General features: G+C 39.1%; 1 protein-coding gene across 1 annotated transcript in view; it reads left to right on the top strand.

Annotated features, from left to right (window-relative positions):
* MEGF10 (multiple EGF like domains 10) overlaps positions 1 to 17,554 on the top strand; it is a gene marked incomplete at its 3' end in the record, with an annotated part of 73,350 nt that overhangs the window by 38,208 nt on the left and 17,588 nt on the right. Inside the window, exons 9-12 of the mRNA XM_084304593.1 lie at positions 1,387 to 1,561; positions 2,434 to 2,554; positions 5,438 to 5,601; positions 9,398 to 9,500. Of these exons, the coding sequence (XP_084160719.1) occupies positions 1,387 to 1,561; positions 2,434 to 2,554; positions 5,438 to 5,601; positions 9,398 to 9,500 (563 nt within the window). The remainder of the gene's footprint in view (positions 1 to 1,386; positions 1,562 to 2,433; positions 2,555 to 5,437; positions 5,602 to 9,397; positions 9,501 to 17,554) is intronic.

Raw genomic sequence — 17,554 nt, 5'->3', positions numbered from 1 at the left:
GTTGAAAAGACTTTTCCTCTCACTTCATGTAAACCAGCTTAATACTTAAAAAAAAATAGATTTTAATGTCTTTACAATCCCCAAATTATCAGAGTTTTATAGTGTAGGCATTAATACAGAGCCATATTAATTATGTAGGCATAATATCATCCCATACCTTTTATGATTCGTGCTTTCTGTGATCATCACTACATTATCAGGTGGTTGCGTTTGTCAACAGAAAATTCCTGGCTTGAAATAATATACCTTGAGACCAAGAGCAGTTGCAACTAATACTGCTTTTCCTTGTTGTGATGCAACTTTTTCAAATAACATTATTATTACTTTTGTTATATCACCTAAAAGTGTTGTAGGTGTTTTTTCAAGCTTTCAGATGGTTAGAAAAATATACACTCCCACACAACATGTCAGCATGTCTTGCAGAATCAGGCTCTTGTCATGGATCATTTAATGTGTCTGGACGAAGGCACATTTTTTCCAGCACACTTAAAGGAACTTTACTTCAATCAGTGGAGACAAATATCTTTAAACAGTCTTCCCATTGTAAATATATTGGATTTGGATATTAAGACTTTCCTTTGGTGAGAATTAAGCAAGTGCTTTGTCTGCCAGAGTGCCACAGAGCACCCCATTGTGTCCACTTTTCCAGCACATACATCTTACCACAGCTGATGATGTCCATTTGTCATGAGGCAACAGCTGTCTGACTGGCCCTTCAATGGAACTGCTGTTCCAGGTAGGGACAGCTGGTCTCCTACCAGGTATGGCCAACACAGGGGAGATACTCTCCAGAAGGTCACAGGTCTGATGGTATATCTGAAGTTGCTAGCTGTCCTCTTTTCAACCAAAGGTTTAACAAAAAAGAGCGTGCTTGCTCAGATCAGATGTTGTGTTATTATTTTAGCATTAGATGCTGTGATATTATTTTTGTAAAGCATCATATTTCTCAGACAAAACACGGATGAATGTGGGTGGAGTTATGAAAAGGATCCCATTTTACCTACAATGGAAACCTAGTGATATATTTTGTGTAATTTAATGCTTTCATCATGTTAATATGTGTAACTATTGTTATGCATTATATAGTAAAACCTATTTTTTAAGACACGTTTATTTTCAGCAAGCCATGGAAAAATGATCTATCTTTTTTTCTTTCTATGTTCTACCAAAATGTCTGCCTATTGTACAATGGTGCTTCTTTTTATCTTAGTTAGCATGCATTTATATGTCCTCTCTGTTCTGTGGTTTGCAGAGGAAAACCATCTCTATGCATAGAATGCAAGATCCTTTATGCAACCTATCTATAACAGCATTTTGTTCTCTGGAAAAAAATATTGGTGTCATGTTTAGCTCTGAATTATTTATCCTTTCATCCCCTCCTGGCAGCTGTCACCCTATGTCTGGGGAATGCTCCTGCAAGCCTGGCTGGTCTGGACTCTACTGCAATGAGACATGTTCCCCGGGGTTCTATGGTGAGTCTTGTCAGCAGATTTGCAGCTGCCAAAATGGTGCTGACTGTGACAGTGTGACTGGAAAATGCACCTGTGCCCCTGGATTTAAGGTAAATACATTTCACTTTCACAGTCCATTTTCAACTCCTCTGCCTTTAGTTAAGTGTGAAATTGTTCAAGATGCCAGAGTGTCTCTACAACAGGAAAGGAGAGAGAAGAGTATTTGGGTACCACTGGCTGTGTTATAGGATAAGGCCATGGAAAGGCCTTATGATTAGCTCTCAGTTCTGAAATGAAACCATTTTAACAAAGAAAAGTTCATTGCTTTATAAGACATCGCTACTAATGAGGAGGTGCTCCTGAGGTGTAAAAAAAGGAAGTATAATTTTCAGTCATCGTACCACAACTCATGATCCATTCAGAGAAACTCTGGATATAAAGACATTTGTTTTTACAGTTTAGGATTCAGTAGCTTTTACACATTTGCTGTTTGTGCATTGGATGCTTATAGTCTAACACAGAAAACATTTTACAGTGTGACTGTTCTTCGAGGAATAATAGTTCAACCAAATTAATTCTTAAAAATATTTTACAAGCTATATTATTTTCCATTAAACTACTACCTTAGTGTGTTTTGGTTTTGCAAAAGGCATCCTTATTACTGAAAATACTGTGCATTGGTCTCACCATGTGCTGTTCACCATGTGCGATGAGCTCTCACAGCAACTAATAGAAAATGAGTGGCTTTATGTAGACCTAGAAGCCATGAAGAGCCCAGCTCGAAGGACTCCCTTTTGCTAAATTTAAAATGACTTTGTGACAACCTGGAACGGTCATGAGTTGCATGTTTTCTGACTGTTGTAGCACCAGAGTCGGTGATCACAGACAGTCAATCCCATGTCTAAGTCACTTGTTAAAGATACAATTGTATTGCTTGATCTTCCTGGAAGAGTTTTTAAAGTCTGTTTATTGTATAATTCAGGGTGCTGACTGTGGTACTCCTTGTCTACCGGGGACATATGGAGTGAACTGTTCTTCTGTGTGCAACTGTAAAAACGAAGCCATCTGTTCACCAGTAGATGGTTCTTGTACCTGCAAAGCAGGTAAGTATGTCTTCAGATTAACTTTCTATAATCATAAAATCAAGTTGAGTGTCTGAAGTAGAGAGGAAGCAGGACATTTGATTAATAGAAGACACCCTAGAAGGCCATGTATTCAATACTTTATGCTTCTCCTGACATTTGCTCAGAGAGAATAATATGTACTTTGTGTTCATTCTGAAAGATATGGATACTGTGGCTGGGTGAATTACTGGTACTTACTTACTCAGAGATGAGCTGTGTCTTATCTCTCATGGCAGGGCTATGAGCTGCTAGAATGAGTACTGGTATGCAATTTCTGTGTTGTCAGCCTACCTAACCAAAACACTTAGCCCCATTTCTGCTCCATCTGGATGAATACCATCTCTGTCTGCTATCCTCACCCAACTCAGTACCATGGAGGCACAGTCTTCTTTCCTGCCATTTTAGCACTGACATGGATACCTTCTGGCAAGTTTTTCTTCTTGAATACTGTTTTTTCTCAGCAGTTCTCTGACAAATCTTTGTCTAACCCCCTTACATGTATTAGCTTCAGGACACCATCAACAGTGCTAGCTTCTGCTCCCTGCTTCCAAAACTTTCTGCATCTACCAGCATTACTGTGAGTGGGCTCAGGCCTTTCAGCCCCTCTGCTGAACATATCTCCTCCCAACAGTAACTTTGATGGTTAGTGTACCTCCTCCAGAAATTATGTGTGCCTGCCTGCCTCTGCATCTCCCAGCAGCATATGCTTTTGGCAGGAACAAGGATACCTGACAACCTCAGGTGCATTTTGCAGAGATCTTTTCACATACTAAGATCCAGAGATTGACAAGGTTTAACCAAAAAATATTATTCTAAACTCCGCTTAGAGATCCCCTCTTGAAATACACACTGGTAGCCTGTTGTTTTTTTGTTTTGTTTTGTTTCTGCTGTGAGGAAGGATTTATAGGCAAGCATCTCTTAGCTGTGATGCTGAATTGCTGAGAAGAGAGGGGGCAGGCTGTTGAATGCCCCCAAGCAAATCCCATGCCAGAAAGGTTGAGAGTGGAGAAGAAATGTTAGAGTAAACGTAGACAACGTAGGCTGCTAATTTTCATGGAATGGCTCAGGTTGGAAGTGACCTTAAAGATCAACTAGTTCCAATTTACTGGGGATTGTTACAATTAAATCAGCCCTGCAGTGAATGTGCAGAGTTTCCAGCTTATGTTCTTCTGTTTTCTGTCCAGAGACAGTGGAGCAGATTTGACTCTGTTGCATGTCTGCAGAGTAGCTGCATTATGAGGAGAGAAACTACTTGAGCCATATATCATCCTATCTTCTTGTGCATTTTAGTCATACCGCACTGGAAAAGCACAGCAAATGGTGAAATGGATTTATTAAACTGAAACCCAACACTCGTCATGTAAAAGATGTTGGATCAAAGCACCAAGTCAAAAGCAATAACATAATGTATCTTTCCATGTTGTCTCTAATAATTAGAGGTATTTCCCACATATGGAATATCTCAGGTGCCCAGCATTTTGGAGGTTGATATGACACCACTGAGCCAGTGATGAAAATCCCATTGATTTCAGTGAAGTCAGAATACCTTCCAGTTTTCAATGTTGCATATAACTGAATATCTTCCCTGCTTCACTCCGTCTTTAAGAAAATCCTGCCTCTGCTTTTTGAACTAATAGACACATTGCTGTTCAGACATTATGTTAGGAATGAGGCAGCTCTACCTCTGAGAAAAACAGGTTAGTGTGGATGGGTCAGCACATGGCTGGAAAATATAACCTCTCTGCCTTAGAAGATTGCAAACCTGATGTTATATCTCATAGTATTGCCATTTTTAATAGTGCTTATGATATGGGAAGCTCTTTTAGGAAGTGTAGAAGGAAACTTTAAAAAGCTTGAAAGACACTTAGAGAAAATATCTCAATTTTCTATCTACTACAGTATAACATTTTCCTGAAATGACCCCTAAACTCTGAAGTTAATCTAGGCCATGAGGCAGCTTTATTTCAATACATGTGTTTTGCATAGTCTATTGATTAGGCTCAGCACAGAATTATTTTTCCCTTCACTTACTGTAAACAAGGTACAAAATTAGCAACTTGGCCTCTGTCATTGCTGATGATAACATATGACTGGCTCACTCGGTTTCTGTCATATCCAATAGATGATCACATTTTTGAAAACCTATTTACATTTCTTTCTATCCAGAGCACAGTCTGTGAAGCATTGCTATCAGGCATAATCAGCAGTGAATGCTGCATTTCAGAAACACTTTCCATTGCAATCTATTTTGTATTTGGAGAGAAGTACAGAAATCATCTAAAATGTCTTCTATGTATCCTTGAAGAAATCCAAACTACACTTTACTTTGCTTTTATGCTTTCTCTATAGTGTGTTTTTTGTTTGTTTGTTTGTTTTTGGGGAGGGGGTTGGTAGCAGGGAAGGGAGGCAGGAGGTTGGGAAGAGTCTAAGATTTCTGTTAAAATTGTGCTGCAGAAATGTCTATTGAATGATGGTGGAAGAATTATGAAAGCAGCAGCTTAAGTGTAAGGAAAAAAATCCTGGTTTTTTCAGACCATCCTTTAAAACTTTCAACATAGTTTGGTGCTTCTCAGCAAAATTTCAAGGTGTCTGTGTTTTCCTTTCAGATCTCCCATCAATAGCTCTCATATGTTGGCACCCATCTGCAAAGTATATGCTGTGCACAGATGTTACAAGGTGCCCTTCAACTCCTTTACTCAAATCCGGACAAATCAGCTGAAACAGCTAATACCATCCTGTAGTTAATGTTACTGGTGCTGTGCATCTCAGAGATTCCAAGTGGGACACGGAGGGAAACATGTCCTTAGTGAGGAATGGAGGGAAACCTGATTCATTTGTCACTTTAATTCTTATTCTTGGCAGGTTGGCATGGTGTAGACTGCTCAATCAATTGTCCGAGTGGTACCTGGGGACTTGGCTGTAACTTGACTTGCCAGTGTCTTAATGGAGGGGCTTGCAATGCTCTGGATGGAACCTGTACCTGTGCCCCAGGCTGGAGAGGAGAAAAGTGTGAACTTCCTTGCCAGGTAGTTTAATAAATATTATTAAATATACCAAGTGCTCAGTATTGCACTGTGGAATACTGGGCAAGGGGACACTCCTGTGATTCTCCTGAGTTTATGTGTATAAATCCTAAGGATCTCTGTACCTGTTAGCCCATATTTTACTGGGTTCAAGATTAGAAACACACACCAAAAAATCTTCTGGAAGAATCCTACTATGCAGTACACTAAAGCAAACAGAATAGATAGCCACCCAAAAAATGAATACGTACAATGAAGATGCACAGATGAACATTTCCTCTGCTTTCATACTGGAATGTTTAACCTGAGACTTTTCACAAACTCACACAGAATGTGTGGAAACACTCAGTACCAAATTTTTTATTCTTTTTCAGCATCACATGCCATCTAAACTGCTTCTGTTAAACTATTTCTAGGAAGAATGATGAGAGATAAATGTAGCAAAAACATATTCCACATCTAACAACATAATTTTAATTAAATTATCTTATACCTGTGATAAACTTTCCTGTCTTCTCAACCAGACATGAGCAAGCACTCTTTTCACCCAATTCCATGACAGATCTTTACCTTTGTATCAGGACTCAAACTTCCGTCATCTCCCAGACTTTGAGAACAGCACAATTAGAAATCACTGTGTAGATGAAGACAAGTTTCTAGTCAGTTTTGTTCCACATTGCAATCTGTAGCCAAGAGAAGCCATAAAACTATTTAATTTGTAAATACAAAAAATTTGAAAATGCAAAAGCATATTGTTTTACTAATCATTTGTTGTAAGTACATTTCATAGAATAAACAAAAAAAAAAAAAAAGAAAAAAGAAATTTTCTGTGGATAAATGTGGCTTTCCAGATTCTATCTTTTCCAATGGCAAGGATCAATTTTCTGGGAGATTTTAAACAAATAATCTCGGAGACTTTTTATTTTGTCTCTGCTCTTCTTTTCCTGTCCTTTGAATTTACATGAACCATATAAATTCTCCACCTATGTCATATTCAAGCTTCTGTCATTTTGGATTAGCTCTGCTTAGCAGTAACATGATAAAAGTACCCGAACTACAGCATATGACTGGAAGGCAGACTTTTGTTTTGAATAAAAATTTGATCTATTGAACTGTTGTGCTATAGCATATGCTGATTCTGATCACAGAATCACAGAATTTCTAGGTTGGAAGAGACCTCAAGATCATCGAGTCCAACCTCTGACCTAACGCTAGCAGTCCCCACTAAACCATTTCCCTAAGCTCTACATCTAAACATCTTTTGAAGACTTCCAGGGATGGTGACTCCACCACTTCCCTGGGCAGCCTGTTCCAATGCCTCACAACCCTTTCAGTAAAGAAGTTCTTCCTAACGTCTAACCTAAAACTCCCCTGGCTCAACTTAAGCCCATTCCCCCTTGTCCTGTTGCCAGGCACCTCGATGTCCTTCTTGTAGCGAGGGGCCCAAAACTGAACACAGTACTCGAGGTGCGGCCTCACCAGAGCTGAGTACAGGGGGACGATCACCTCCCTAGCCCTGCTGGTCACACTGTTTCTGATACAAGCCAGGATGCCGTTGGCCTTCTTGGCCACCTGAGCACACTGCTGGCTCATATTCAGCCGACTATCCACCATCACTCCCAGGTCCTTCTCTGCCTGGCAACTCTCCAACCATTCCTCTCCCAGCCTGTAGCTCTGCTTGGGGTTATTGCGCCCCAGGTGCAGGACCTGGCACTTGGCCTTGTTGAACTTCATGCAGTTGACCTCAGCCCATCGGTGCAGCCTATCCAGATCCTCCTGCAGAGCTTTCCTACCCTCGAGCAGATCGACACACGCACCTAACTTGGTGTCATCTGCGAACTTACTGAGGGTGCACTCGATGCCCTCGTCTAGATCATCGATGAAGATATTAAAGAGGACCGGCCCCAGCGCCGAGCCCTGGGGGACGCCACTAGTGACTGGCCTCCAACTGGACTTGGCTCCATTCACCACGACTCTTTGGGCCCGGCTATCTAGCCAGTTTCTAACCCAACGAAGCGTGCGCCAGTCCAAGCCAAGAGCAGCCAGTTCCTTGAGGAGAATGCTGTGGGAGACGGTGTCAAAAGCCTTGCTGAAGTCAAGGTAGACCACATCCACAGCCTTTCCCTCATCCACCCAGCGCGTCACTTTGTCATAGAAGGAGATCAGGTTCGTCAAGCAGGAAATATATAATATATGATATAATAAGCAGGAACTATATAATATATGATATAGTATATGATATGATACAGTAAGTTAAGTGGCAAACAAATATTCTGGAAAGCTCATTAGAATGTCTACATTGTGTGTTTATGCAGTATTTCCAACAAATGCATCTCCATCATAGTCTCCATCAGAAGACTATTTTTTTTGTTTCTAAAGCTGTTTTGTTTATCGCTTAGTGTCCAATTTTGAAGATTACCCAAGATCAATAACTTCCAAAAGTAACTTATTAAAACAAAAAGTATTTTTATGCCATTTGTTCCACTGTTCCAAATATAGCAAAATAATGCTCAAAAGAATTTCTGTCTCAAATAACTCAGCATTTCCACACTCAGTGTCTTAGTCTGTCTGTTTTTCCCTGATTTATTTCTCTCTGCATCAAATAATGTCCATAAACATTTACACACTATAGTGCATATTCTACCTCAAAATTCCAGAGTGGGAGAATAAAGAGAAATGTAGACACAAACATCAAAGAACAGCAGATGAATTTTGATACAGGTTTAATTCCAGTTTTAAATGTGACTGTGACCAATTTTTAGTCTTGAATGTAAATGATTGGTTAAACGTGGCATGTTTCTTTTTTCCTTTTTTTTTTTCTTTTTTTTTTTTTTTTTCCCCTTGGTGTGGATAGTCTGAGAAGTATTACGTGAAATTACATTGTGTTTTTCCTTGGATCATTCTTCATTGGTTTTTGCAAAGATTTTGTTCTTAGAGTAATTTTGTATGGAATTATTGCCTAGAAGTGTGTGCAACCTTCTACTGAAGAAGGAGAAAGTCATATTCAAATATTCACATATAGCGCCCTGAAAATTGGCAATGTTCTTTTGGCACAGCTGAACACACTGAGGAGGATATTCAGCTTGTAACATTAATCTCTTGATAACCTTCTTTGTGGGTTCAAAAATGCTCCACATCCAAAATGTAATTTTATTTTTTGTTCCGTGTCATAGGCAGATAACTTCTCTTTATACCATTGTATAACATAGTATATACTGTAGTGCAGAAGAAAAGACTGTTAATTGAAAGAAAGTAGTATAGTTTGCATTGTTTATGCAATAAACTTCACTCTGAACATGTATTTTAATACAACATTTTGCTTCTCTGTTTTAGAAATTATGGCTTTACATGGCATCCTTTTTTTTTGGCAGATATGGAGATGTCAGGGTCTGAGACAGAAAGGAAACTGAAATACTTGCCTATTTAGGACCCCTGGGTCCCAGAGTAGGGACTCCTCTGTAAGGGAAGTTAGAAGGACAGTACAATAGAGCTTTCATTGCTACCACTGATAACATAGGCTACTATTTTCTGAATCACAGTTTCCAGACCCCTCAGTCTGTGATTTGTCAAGAGAATTTAATTAATTCTTTATCTTCTCCTCATGGATGAAAAAGTGAAAATGCACAACATTAAACTTTTCCAAAAGCCAGAAGAGTTTTATATTAAGTAAGCTGATTACAGACTTAGCAGAGATCTGAGGTTTCTTTCTGGGGCAGGACTGACCAGAACTTGTTCTCCTCTAACTCTCAGTTCTCGTCATCTCTCCATTTTTTTAATTTATTTTTTTTCCTGGCCACAGGACGGCACATATGGCATGGATTGTGCTGAACGCTGTGATTGCAGCCATGCAGATGGTTGTCATCCTACCACGGGTTACTGTCGCTGTCTACCAGGATGGTCAGGTACAAAAGAGACTGTTGCAAAGTATGATGAAAGTTTCCAGTATGATGGTATTCAATCTTGGCTTTTTGTGGGTAGAGGAGGAATATGTGGGCTTGGAAGAAGAAGGGGCCAGTTCTGTGGCTGTTGTGTCCCTTCCTGTGATTCACAGGCATGGGCACGGAAACTTCGTTGGGTGTGGGTTCCACAGAAAACTGGAAACAGAAGGCAAAATCTTACAGCTTGGGCACCTCCACAATATGACTCCTCATGAAATTGGGGAACAACTGTAGATAATCAAGATTCTGCTGGCAGTTTTGTTAGAGAAGCATCATATCCAGAAACTGAGGAACTTTGATCAGGCAGCCATAAAGATCATAAGTCATGCAGAAGCTGTGTTGCTATATGGGTTTCTTAAACTTTTGAAAAAAAAAAAAAAAACAACTCTGTATATATATATTTTATCGTGTAAAAGGTTGCACTTTTTTTTCTTTTTTACTAGGTTTCTCCAATATTGTCTATGTGGCTTTAGGAAATATATGTATTTAGTAATTTATCAGATTCATGTTTCACACTGTTGTCACCCTGTTTGTGTAAAGCAGAATCTCTGAAAACATGATGAAACTATGCAGAAGTGTGAAACATCATGAAATAATTAGTCACTTCAGGAGATTTAGTTCTCACATAGATCTCTGCTCTAAGTGATAGAAAAGCTGTTCCATCATCAGTAACGACTAATTGACACTAAGTTTGTCTGTTTGAGTGCTCAGGACTTTGTGTCCCACTGTGATACTGTACTGTTGCAAGGGTCTGATTTCAAGGAGGGACTCATACCATTTAAGGATGAAAGGATGAGAAGTCAGGAAGAAAAACACACTGTTTTGTTTCTGCAGCTTTAAGAAAGGATTATTTTTTTTTTTTATGCTTTCAGGTATAATAGAGATCTAGGCAAATTAGAGAGCAGGGCAGTCACCAACAATAAGAAGTTTAACAAGAGTGAGTGACAGATTCTGCACCTGGGAAGGGGCAACCCTGACTATACATACAGGTCAGGGACAAGAGGCTGGAAAACAGCCCCACAGAAAGTGATTTTGTTTGACTGCAAGTTGAATATAAGTCATCAGTGTGCTGTGATAGCCAGCAAGCCCAACTGTGCTCTGGACTGCCTCAAGCACAGCACTGATAGCTAGTTGAGGGAAAGGATTGTCCCTTTTTGCTCTGGGCTGGTGTGTCCTTACCTCAAATGCCGTGTGCAGTTTGGGGTAGTACAGTCTAAAAAGGACATAAAACTATTAGAGAGTGTCCAAAGGAGGGCTGCAAAGACGGTGAAGGGTTTGGAGGGCAAGATATATGAGCAGCAGCTGAGGTCCCTTGGTTTGCTCAGCCCCGAGCAGAGCAGGCTGAGGGGAGGCCTCATGGCAGCCTGCAGCTCCCTCACGAGGGGAGCGGAGGGGCAGGCGCTGAGCTCTGCTCTCTGGGGACAGCGACAGGACCCGAGGGGACGGCATGGAGCTGGGACAGGGGAGGGTCAGGCTGGGGGCTAGGGAAAGGTTCTGCACCCAGAGGGTGGTCGGGCACTGGCACGGGCTGCCCAGGGCGCTAGTCACGGCACCGAGGCTGACGGAGTTCAAAGAGTGCTTGGACAACACACTTAGACATCTGGTCTGATTTTGGGGTGGTCCTATGCAGATTCTGTGAATATAATATGGTATTGTTCTTTCTCTGACACTTCCAGACATACTAGATGGAGATGAGCAAGTAACCTGCAACAAGTTATCTAATGTACAAGTTTAGCAAATTATTCTGCTCAAAAAAATTTCTTTGAGCTTATAATGTCCTCAGAAACAATCACTACTGATCTCCTTCTCCCCTCTTCCCCTTCCCCTCCCCACTTTGAGTTTCACGTTTCTTTTTTAGCTCTGTAGATGGATCACAAATATTGTGTTCAAACTACTTAGTGCTCTGTGTCTGCAGTTCAGGTTGATTAGTACTTACCCATTCCTTATTTGTGCAATTTGTTTGTAAGATTCTGCCAAGTCCTTTGAAGAGGCTTTTCTCCTTGTACCTCTCTCTTGTTGCTCCTTTCAGTGTGAAAGAGAGAGGCTTCCAGAGCCTCTCCAGCACTCAGCTAACTGTTGTAGGATTTGATTGAATTTATTATTTTCCCACAAGCTACACTGTGACTTGCAGTCAGGAACTTATACCTCTGGGAAATGAATACTACAATAACGCAAAAACAATAGAAGTGGTTTGAGTGAATTGTAAACAAAACAAACAAACAAAAAAAAGATAAAAACATATGAACTATTATTCCATTGATTAATATTTCTAAAGGTGCTGCTTTGTCTTTTAGGCAATCATGTTATGACTTTAACAGCCTTTGATGCTCTCATTGTCAGGTAGTCTCAGAATTGCATGTGTGTGTTTGAACATACTTCCTCAAATTTTTTTGAACTGTTTAAAGTATGATTTTTTAAAAAAAGTTAATAGACATATCCCACATTAAAAATTACATGGTCAGCTGGTGATCTTGAGCAACTTGGTGTAGACAGATATATGTTCACAAGCTTTAGAGGTACTGTCTGAAATAAATGTTACAAGTTTTCTAATACTGAGAGAAATCATCAGACACCAAAAGTGTGTAAATGAATAAAGCCAGATTAAAAGAAGTAGTTTTGAAAGGCCATAATAAAAATCTGGCAACTTTTATAACAGATCCAAAAGATTTCCAACCAGTGCAGAATAGCTAATGAAGTATGTGACAAGAACTTCAGGCACAGCAGAAATCTTGCCTGTGCTTGAACTCAGGTGTTGGAAAGGATAAAATATTTTTGCCTTTAGTAAAAGCTTGTTTCAATTTCATATTTAGAAAGCAATAAGATTTCACTAGGAAAAGACTTCTTGCTTGATTATAGATATAATTGAGTATCTGTCCCTGGATGATGTCATCTCAACAGCGTGTGTATCAGACTAGTTTCAACATGTTGGTGATGTCTAGACACACAACATGACATAAATGGGATAGTTTGCTTTATACTGAGTGCCTGGAAAAATCCTACTCCCACACTTCACATGTCAGAGCAGTACCCATGAGGAATCTGTTCTTTGTGTAGACACTTAAATTTAGAATAATTAAAAAAAGGAAAGAAGATCTTAGAAACAGGTTCTCAAATAGCTGTACTGTAATGTTACTTTGCAAGGATAGCATTAGTCCACAGGATTAAGAAAAGTTTTTGAATACATGTATGGATGCATAATACATGAAGAAACAGATGGAGAATATATTTTTTTACACACACACACACACAAACACACACATAGGCAGACACAGACACACATACACGAAAGAACTGAACTGCAACAAATTATATTAGAATAGGTTAGATTTTTTTCTATTAGATTTGTTAAAGTAACTGTCAGACTTAATAGTTTCTATTTGTTAGTGTTATTTACTCCCCACCCACGCCCCTCATCCCCGCAAAGGAAGGGAGAAAATGATTTTGGATCAGTCTAATTCTTATCTAACCCAAATGAAGGTTTTTCTTTTTCTTTTTTTTTTTTCTTTTTTTTTCTTTTTTTTTTTTTTAAACAAGAATAAATTGATGAATCCAAGACAATACAAATGTTTTGATACCAACAGAATCATATAAAGCTTCTGAGAAGCTACTTTAAATGCAACATTTTTCTCAGCCTTCTGAACAGGGCAGATTTCTACTGCTCTGTTCTCCAGGGAATTTCATCAGAGGGAAGAGTTTATGTAACTTTGCAGAAATAAATCAGGGTTGGAAGATTTTTCCCTTGCTGGATGACACAGTTGTGCCACAGTGCTGGGGAAGAGGAAATATACTGCCCTGGTGGTGGTCACTGACCCAGTAGGGTGCGTACTCCCTCTGATAGTGAGGGAGCTCCCTGCTTCTGAAGCAAGCACAAGTGCTGTTGTCATGTACCACAGAGCAGCCTAGCTGACATGCTACCCTGCCCTTTGGTCTCAAGACAGAGCTGCAGCTGAGCATTATGTCAGCAATGAGGTCCTATGTGGCATAGTTTCTTAAAGAAGCTTTTCTTTATTTTTGAAAACGCTTGATGTATCATCTGGAAATTCCAGTTATGAATGAAATGGTAAGTTGTTTCTGACTACTGCAGTGTCAATAGCTGTTATAAAACTCTAGAATTAATTTTTTTTTTTTTTTATTGACCTGATTTTAATTTAGTTTCTTTTACCTACTCAGATTTTTCATCCTAAACAAGTCACTTCATTTATAGGACTCCTGTTAGAGATCCTACTCTCTGAGATTTACTGAGTGCTCACTATAGAGCAACTTAATTCTGCTGAGAAAAACAAGAGTTAAGGGTGATGTTTTTTTCCTGGCAATCTCACCATTCCATCACGTTCCAGGAGCCACATGACATGATGGTACAAATGAGAAACATCCGCCCACACTGAACATGATGTCTGCCCCAAACACTCTCATCCCTTGACATTTTCACTAGAACTTATAAATAACTTCTCTTCATTTAGAAGGAGTGCAATAGTCAGACAATGAAAAAGAGTAAGAAGCGTTAATATACAGAGCCATGAAGTAGAGGAAAGACACAGAAAATGTAACCTCCAGTAGATAATAAAGTCTCCTGGTAGTTTTTACCAAAACCTTAAGTTAACTTGTGTGAAAGAAGTTAACCTCTACCACCTATCTCAGTAACCATAATCCATCAAGCACCACAGTACCTGTTAGTTTCATCCCATCATTTTAGCTGTCCTGCAAGAAGCTGTCAAAACACAGAGATTTAAAATTCCCTGAAATAGTAGAGAATTCATATTTCTACAAACTGAGATTTTTCACAGAAGCATTGTAAAAGAGACAAAGGTTTTCTTCTAGACGGTTTGTATATTACACTGCAACATGAGTGTCAGTGGTAACACATTAATTCCTGCTGTGTTTTCTTGGATACAGTTCTGTTGGACATTTCTGTTTGTAACGAAATGTTGTGTCATACTAATAACCACACTTGTTATTTTTAAAATCAATTTAAAGGTTGTGTGGTGCCAGGGATTGTGAAACACCAGTAGTCTGCTATCTGAACCAAAACAATAGCATTGGTTTATGGAAAAGACAGATGCAGAAATATCAGCCTATATTTTACCAGCACGCATAGTGTTTATAGGATATTGGTGACTTTCTGCTGTCTCGGACACCTGCTGATGCTAGTCAGATTGTCCATCACCAGATGTGTTGTTGCTGTGAGGAAGTGCTGTGTCTTTCCATGTGCTTCTGACATTATTTCAAGAGGCACATTTGTTACTGGATTATAACAGAGAGGATCGTCATCTGACACCCATCCCACTGATGCAAATAACCAGGTCCACAGGGAAGCACCAACTAGACCTTTCCTATGCTCCTTAGCTTTTAGTGCTTACACATTTTTTTTTTTTTTTCCATTACTTGGAAGAAAAAGACACCAAAGCATACTGTCATAGGCCTTTCTCACATTCAGACTGAGAAATGAGATGCTGCTGAGAGTGTGCATAGTGTTTGTGCCTTCATGCACCCAAGCTGGCAGCCTCTTCCAAGACGTAGTTTTTCCTCCATGTCAGCTGATTTTGCCTCTGCTTCTGAAGCAGGAGTTCCTATAGCTGTGAACATAGGTGCACCACAAAGTGAAGCAGTGTCATGATAAACTGTTTGCTTTCCAAATTTTAGTATTCAGTATTAGACATATACTCTACCTCTGGACTTTATTGTGTCTGCATCTCCGTTGCCTATACTTTGCAATAGGTCTTCATGTGAAAGAAATAGTACTATTTTAAAAGAAAAATGTTAAATCAGTAAATTAAGTACACTTATTTTATACCTGTCAAGAAGGCAAGAAAAGGAGAAGTGTATTTTTTTCTGTTATTTTCCTGTGGTAGACGATAAGAAGAGCATCACTGGGTCAGACAACAGTATGCAGCAACAATACAGCCTTCAGAAAGACACCAAGCTTATCTCAAAAGTGATTGTTCCACTAAAAATTACGGATACTGATGTTTGCTTTCAAGCTGATACAGCACTGGTTTTGTAAAGAAGCATTTGTATCTGGCTTCCTATCAAAACTCCTGGGTACAAACTATTCTATTGCCACCAGTGAAGAAGCCACAGTAAGAACATTTGGAGAAAAATCTTTGATCCTTTCCCTAGCCCCTAAAAGAGACAATTATATTTAGTCTTCTGGCTATCTTCAGCTATGGAGCAAGGCCTTCTCTTCCCCTCAGGGCAATGAGGATACTTCTACAGCGTCTCTGAAATGTTCCATCACTTTCCTGTGTTGTTACTTCCTTTTGGCTCTCACCCATTTGACAGAGAAGTAAGGAAGGAATTCTCTGTTTTCCCCCATCAGAAGTCTCAGACTCCTTTAATGGCAGTGATCTAGTGCTTAACAGTTTTTCTCAAATAATCAACAATAATTAAATAAAAATAACCTTACTTTTTAATGTTTGGATAACTTTTATCAGACTAAAGGAAACAAAATAAACTGGGAAGTAATGCTTAGTCCAATAATAACTTTAACTTGGAAGGTCATAAGAAATAATTGGTATATTTTTCCAGTTCAAGTGCTAAAACCCATTAACTCTATGTTGAACTGACTTGGACAGATCACTGAGTCTCGACATATTCAGAATATAGTATAGGGAGTATTTAAACACTCTGCTAACAAGGGCAGAAACATTCCTATCCTTAAATAATTATTTTCTTCATTCATGCAATCACAAATGCTGGGGGAATGCTGATTTAGATGTGGGGCCCCTGGCATAAAGCCCTGGGCATAAAATGCATGAGCATTTCTTCAGAGCAGCTTAGCTGAAGTTTATCATGACCATTCAGCTATTGCCTAGCAACTTGTGAAGGCCATCAAAGAGCTCTTTGTCCATTGCTCTGGCAAAAACATTTCCTCACAGATATCCTTATCACTATCAAAATCAACATGAAAACTTATCAAAACCAATTTTGTTGTATAAGAAGTTAATATTCACTTAAAACTGTATCAGTCATAAGCTTGCTGATACCATTGTGAAAGGTAAGTCTAATCTTGCTTCCAACTTCTAGTAAAATGTTATTTTCTCCTCTCTAATGTCTAGATTTTCTCTTAAAGCATAGCTCTTTTTATGGAAATATAAAGCATCAGACTCAGGAAAATTCTTCTTTTCTTTTTCTGAACTCTTTTAATATTTCCAATACATTCTTTCTCAAAAATGTACATAATTAATTCTGTGAAAATTTTAAACTCAGTTTCCCAGTTTTAAATGGCTTTTGGGCTCATCTAAATACCAGTGAGTGAGTGAGACTTACAACAATTTTCTAAACAGAGATGCAGTAAATCCCTGAATCAATTTTTGTTTCTGCCCTGTTACATTCATTCTTGGCACTATCAGGCACAGGAGTGTAATTGATTTTGTTTATGATCAGTAGTGAATTTAATAAAATTCCTTTTATAGTGAAACAGATGCCATACACAGCACTCTTCAAGTACATTATGTTGTTACAACTGTTATTCAGTGATACCTAGGATGCACTGTTGCTTTTCAAAGTAGAGGGATGTCATTCTGACTACCTCCTCAAAGGTGGTGAAAGTGGGGAACAAAAGTTAAATTTCATTTTCCCTGATGCATAATTTTCCCTGATGTGTGCTGGAGGAACTTGCTCCTTTTTCATTTTTAATGGTGCTCATTGGCTCTTTTAAGTTCTGTGGATCTGTATAGCATGGGGTCCCTTGTCTCTTCTGTCCCAGTATGCCCAGTATCACCCTTTGACACTGCACTGTCATAAAGCATCCTCTGTGCACTGATCAAGACGATATAATTGAGCCTGGTGTTATTGTATGTCACTGGTCTACATAATCTCAGATAATGCACTGTGGTAACTCTTGGCAACCACTGACTTGTTAACAGTGACCATTGTATATTGAACACCACTGAAACCCATTAAGACTCTGTGAAAAATGTCTTTTCTCTGGCAGGGTTCACTGAGTGAAGCTCTGTATGATATGACAGATAACACTCAAGTGAACAGAGTGTCAGGCTCAGCACTGAAAGCCCCTGCAT

The sequence above is a fragment of the Netta rufina genome, assembly GCF_964035555.1.
Source record: "Netta rufina genome assembly, chromosome: Z".
Lineage (NCBI taxonomy): Eukaryota > Metazoa > Chordata > Aves > Anseriformes > Anatidae > Netta > Netta rufina.
Note: the sequence above shows the minus strand (reverse complement) of the source record. Positions and strands in the feature narration are given on the sequence as shown.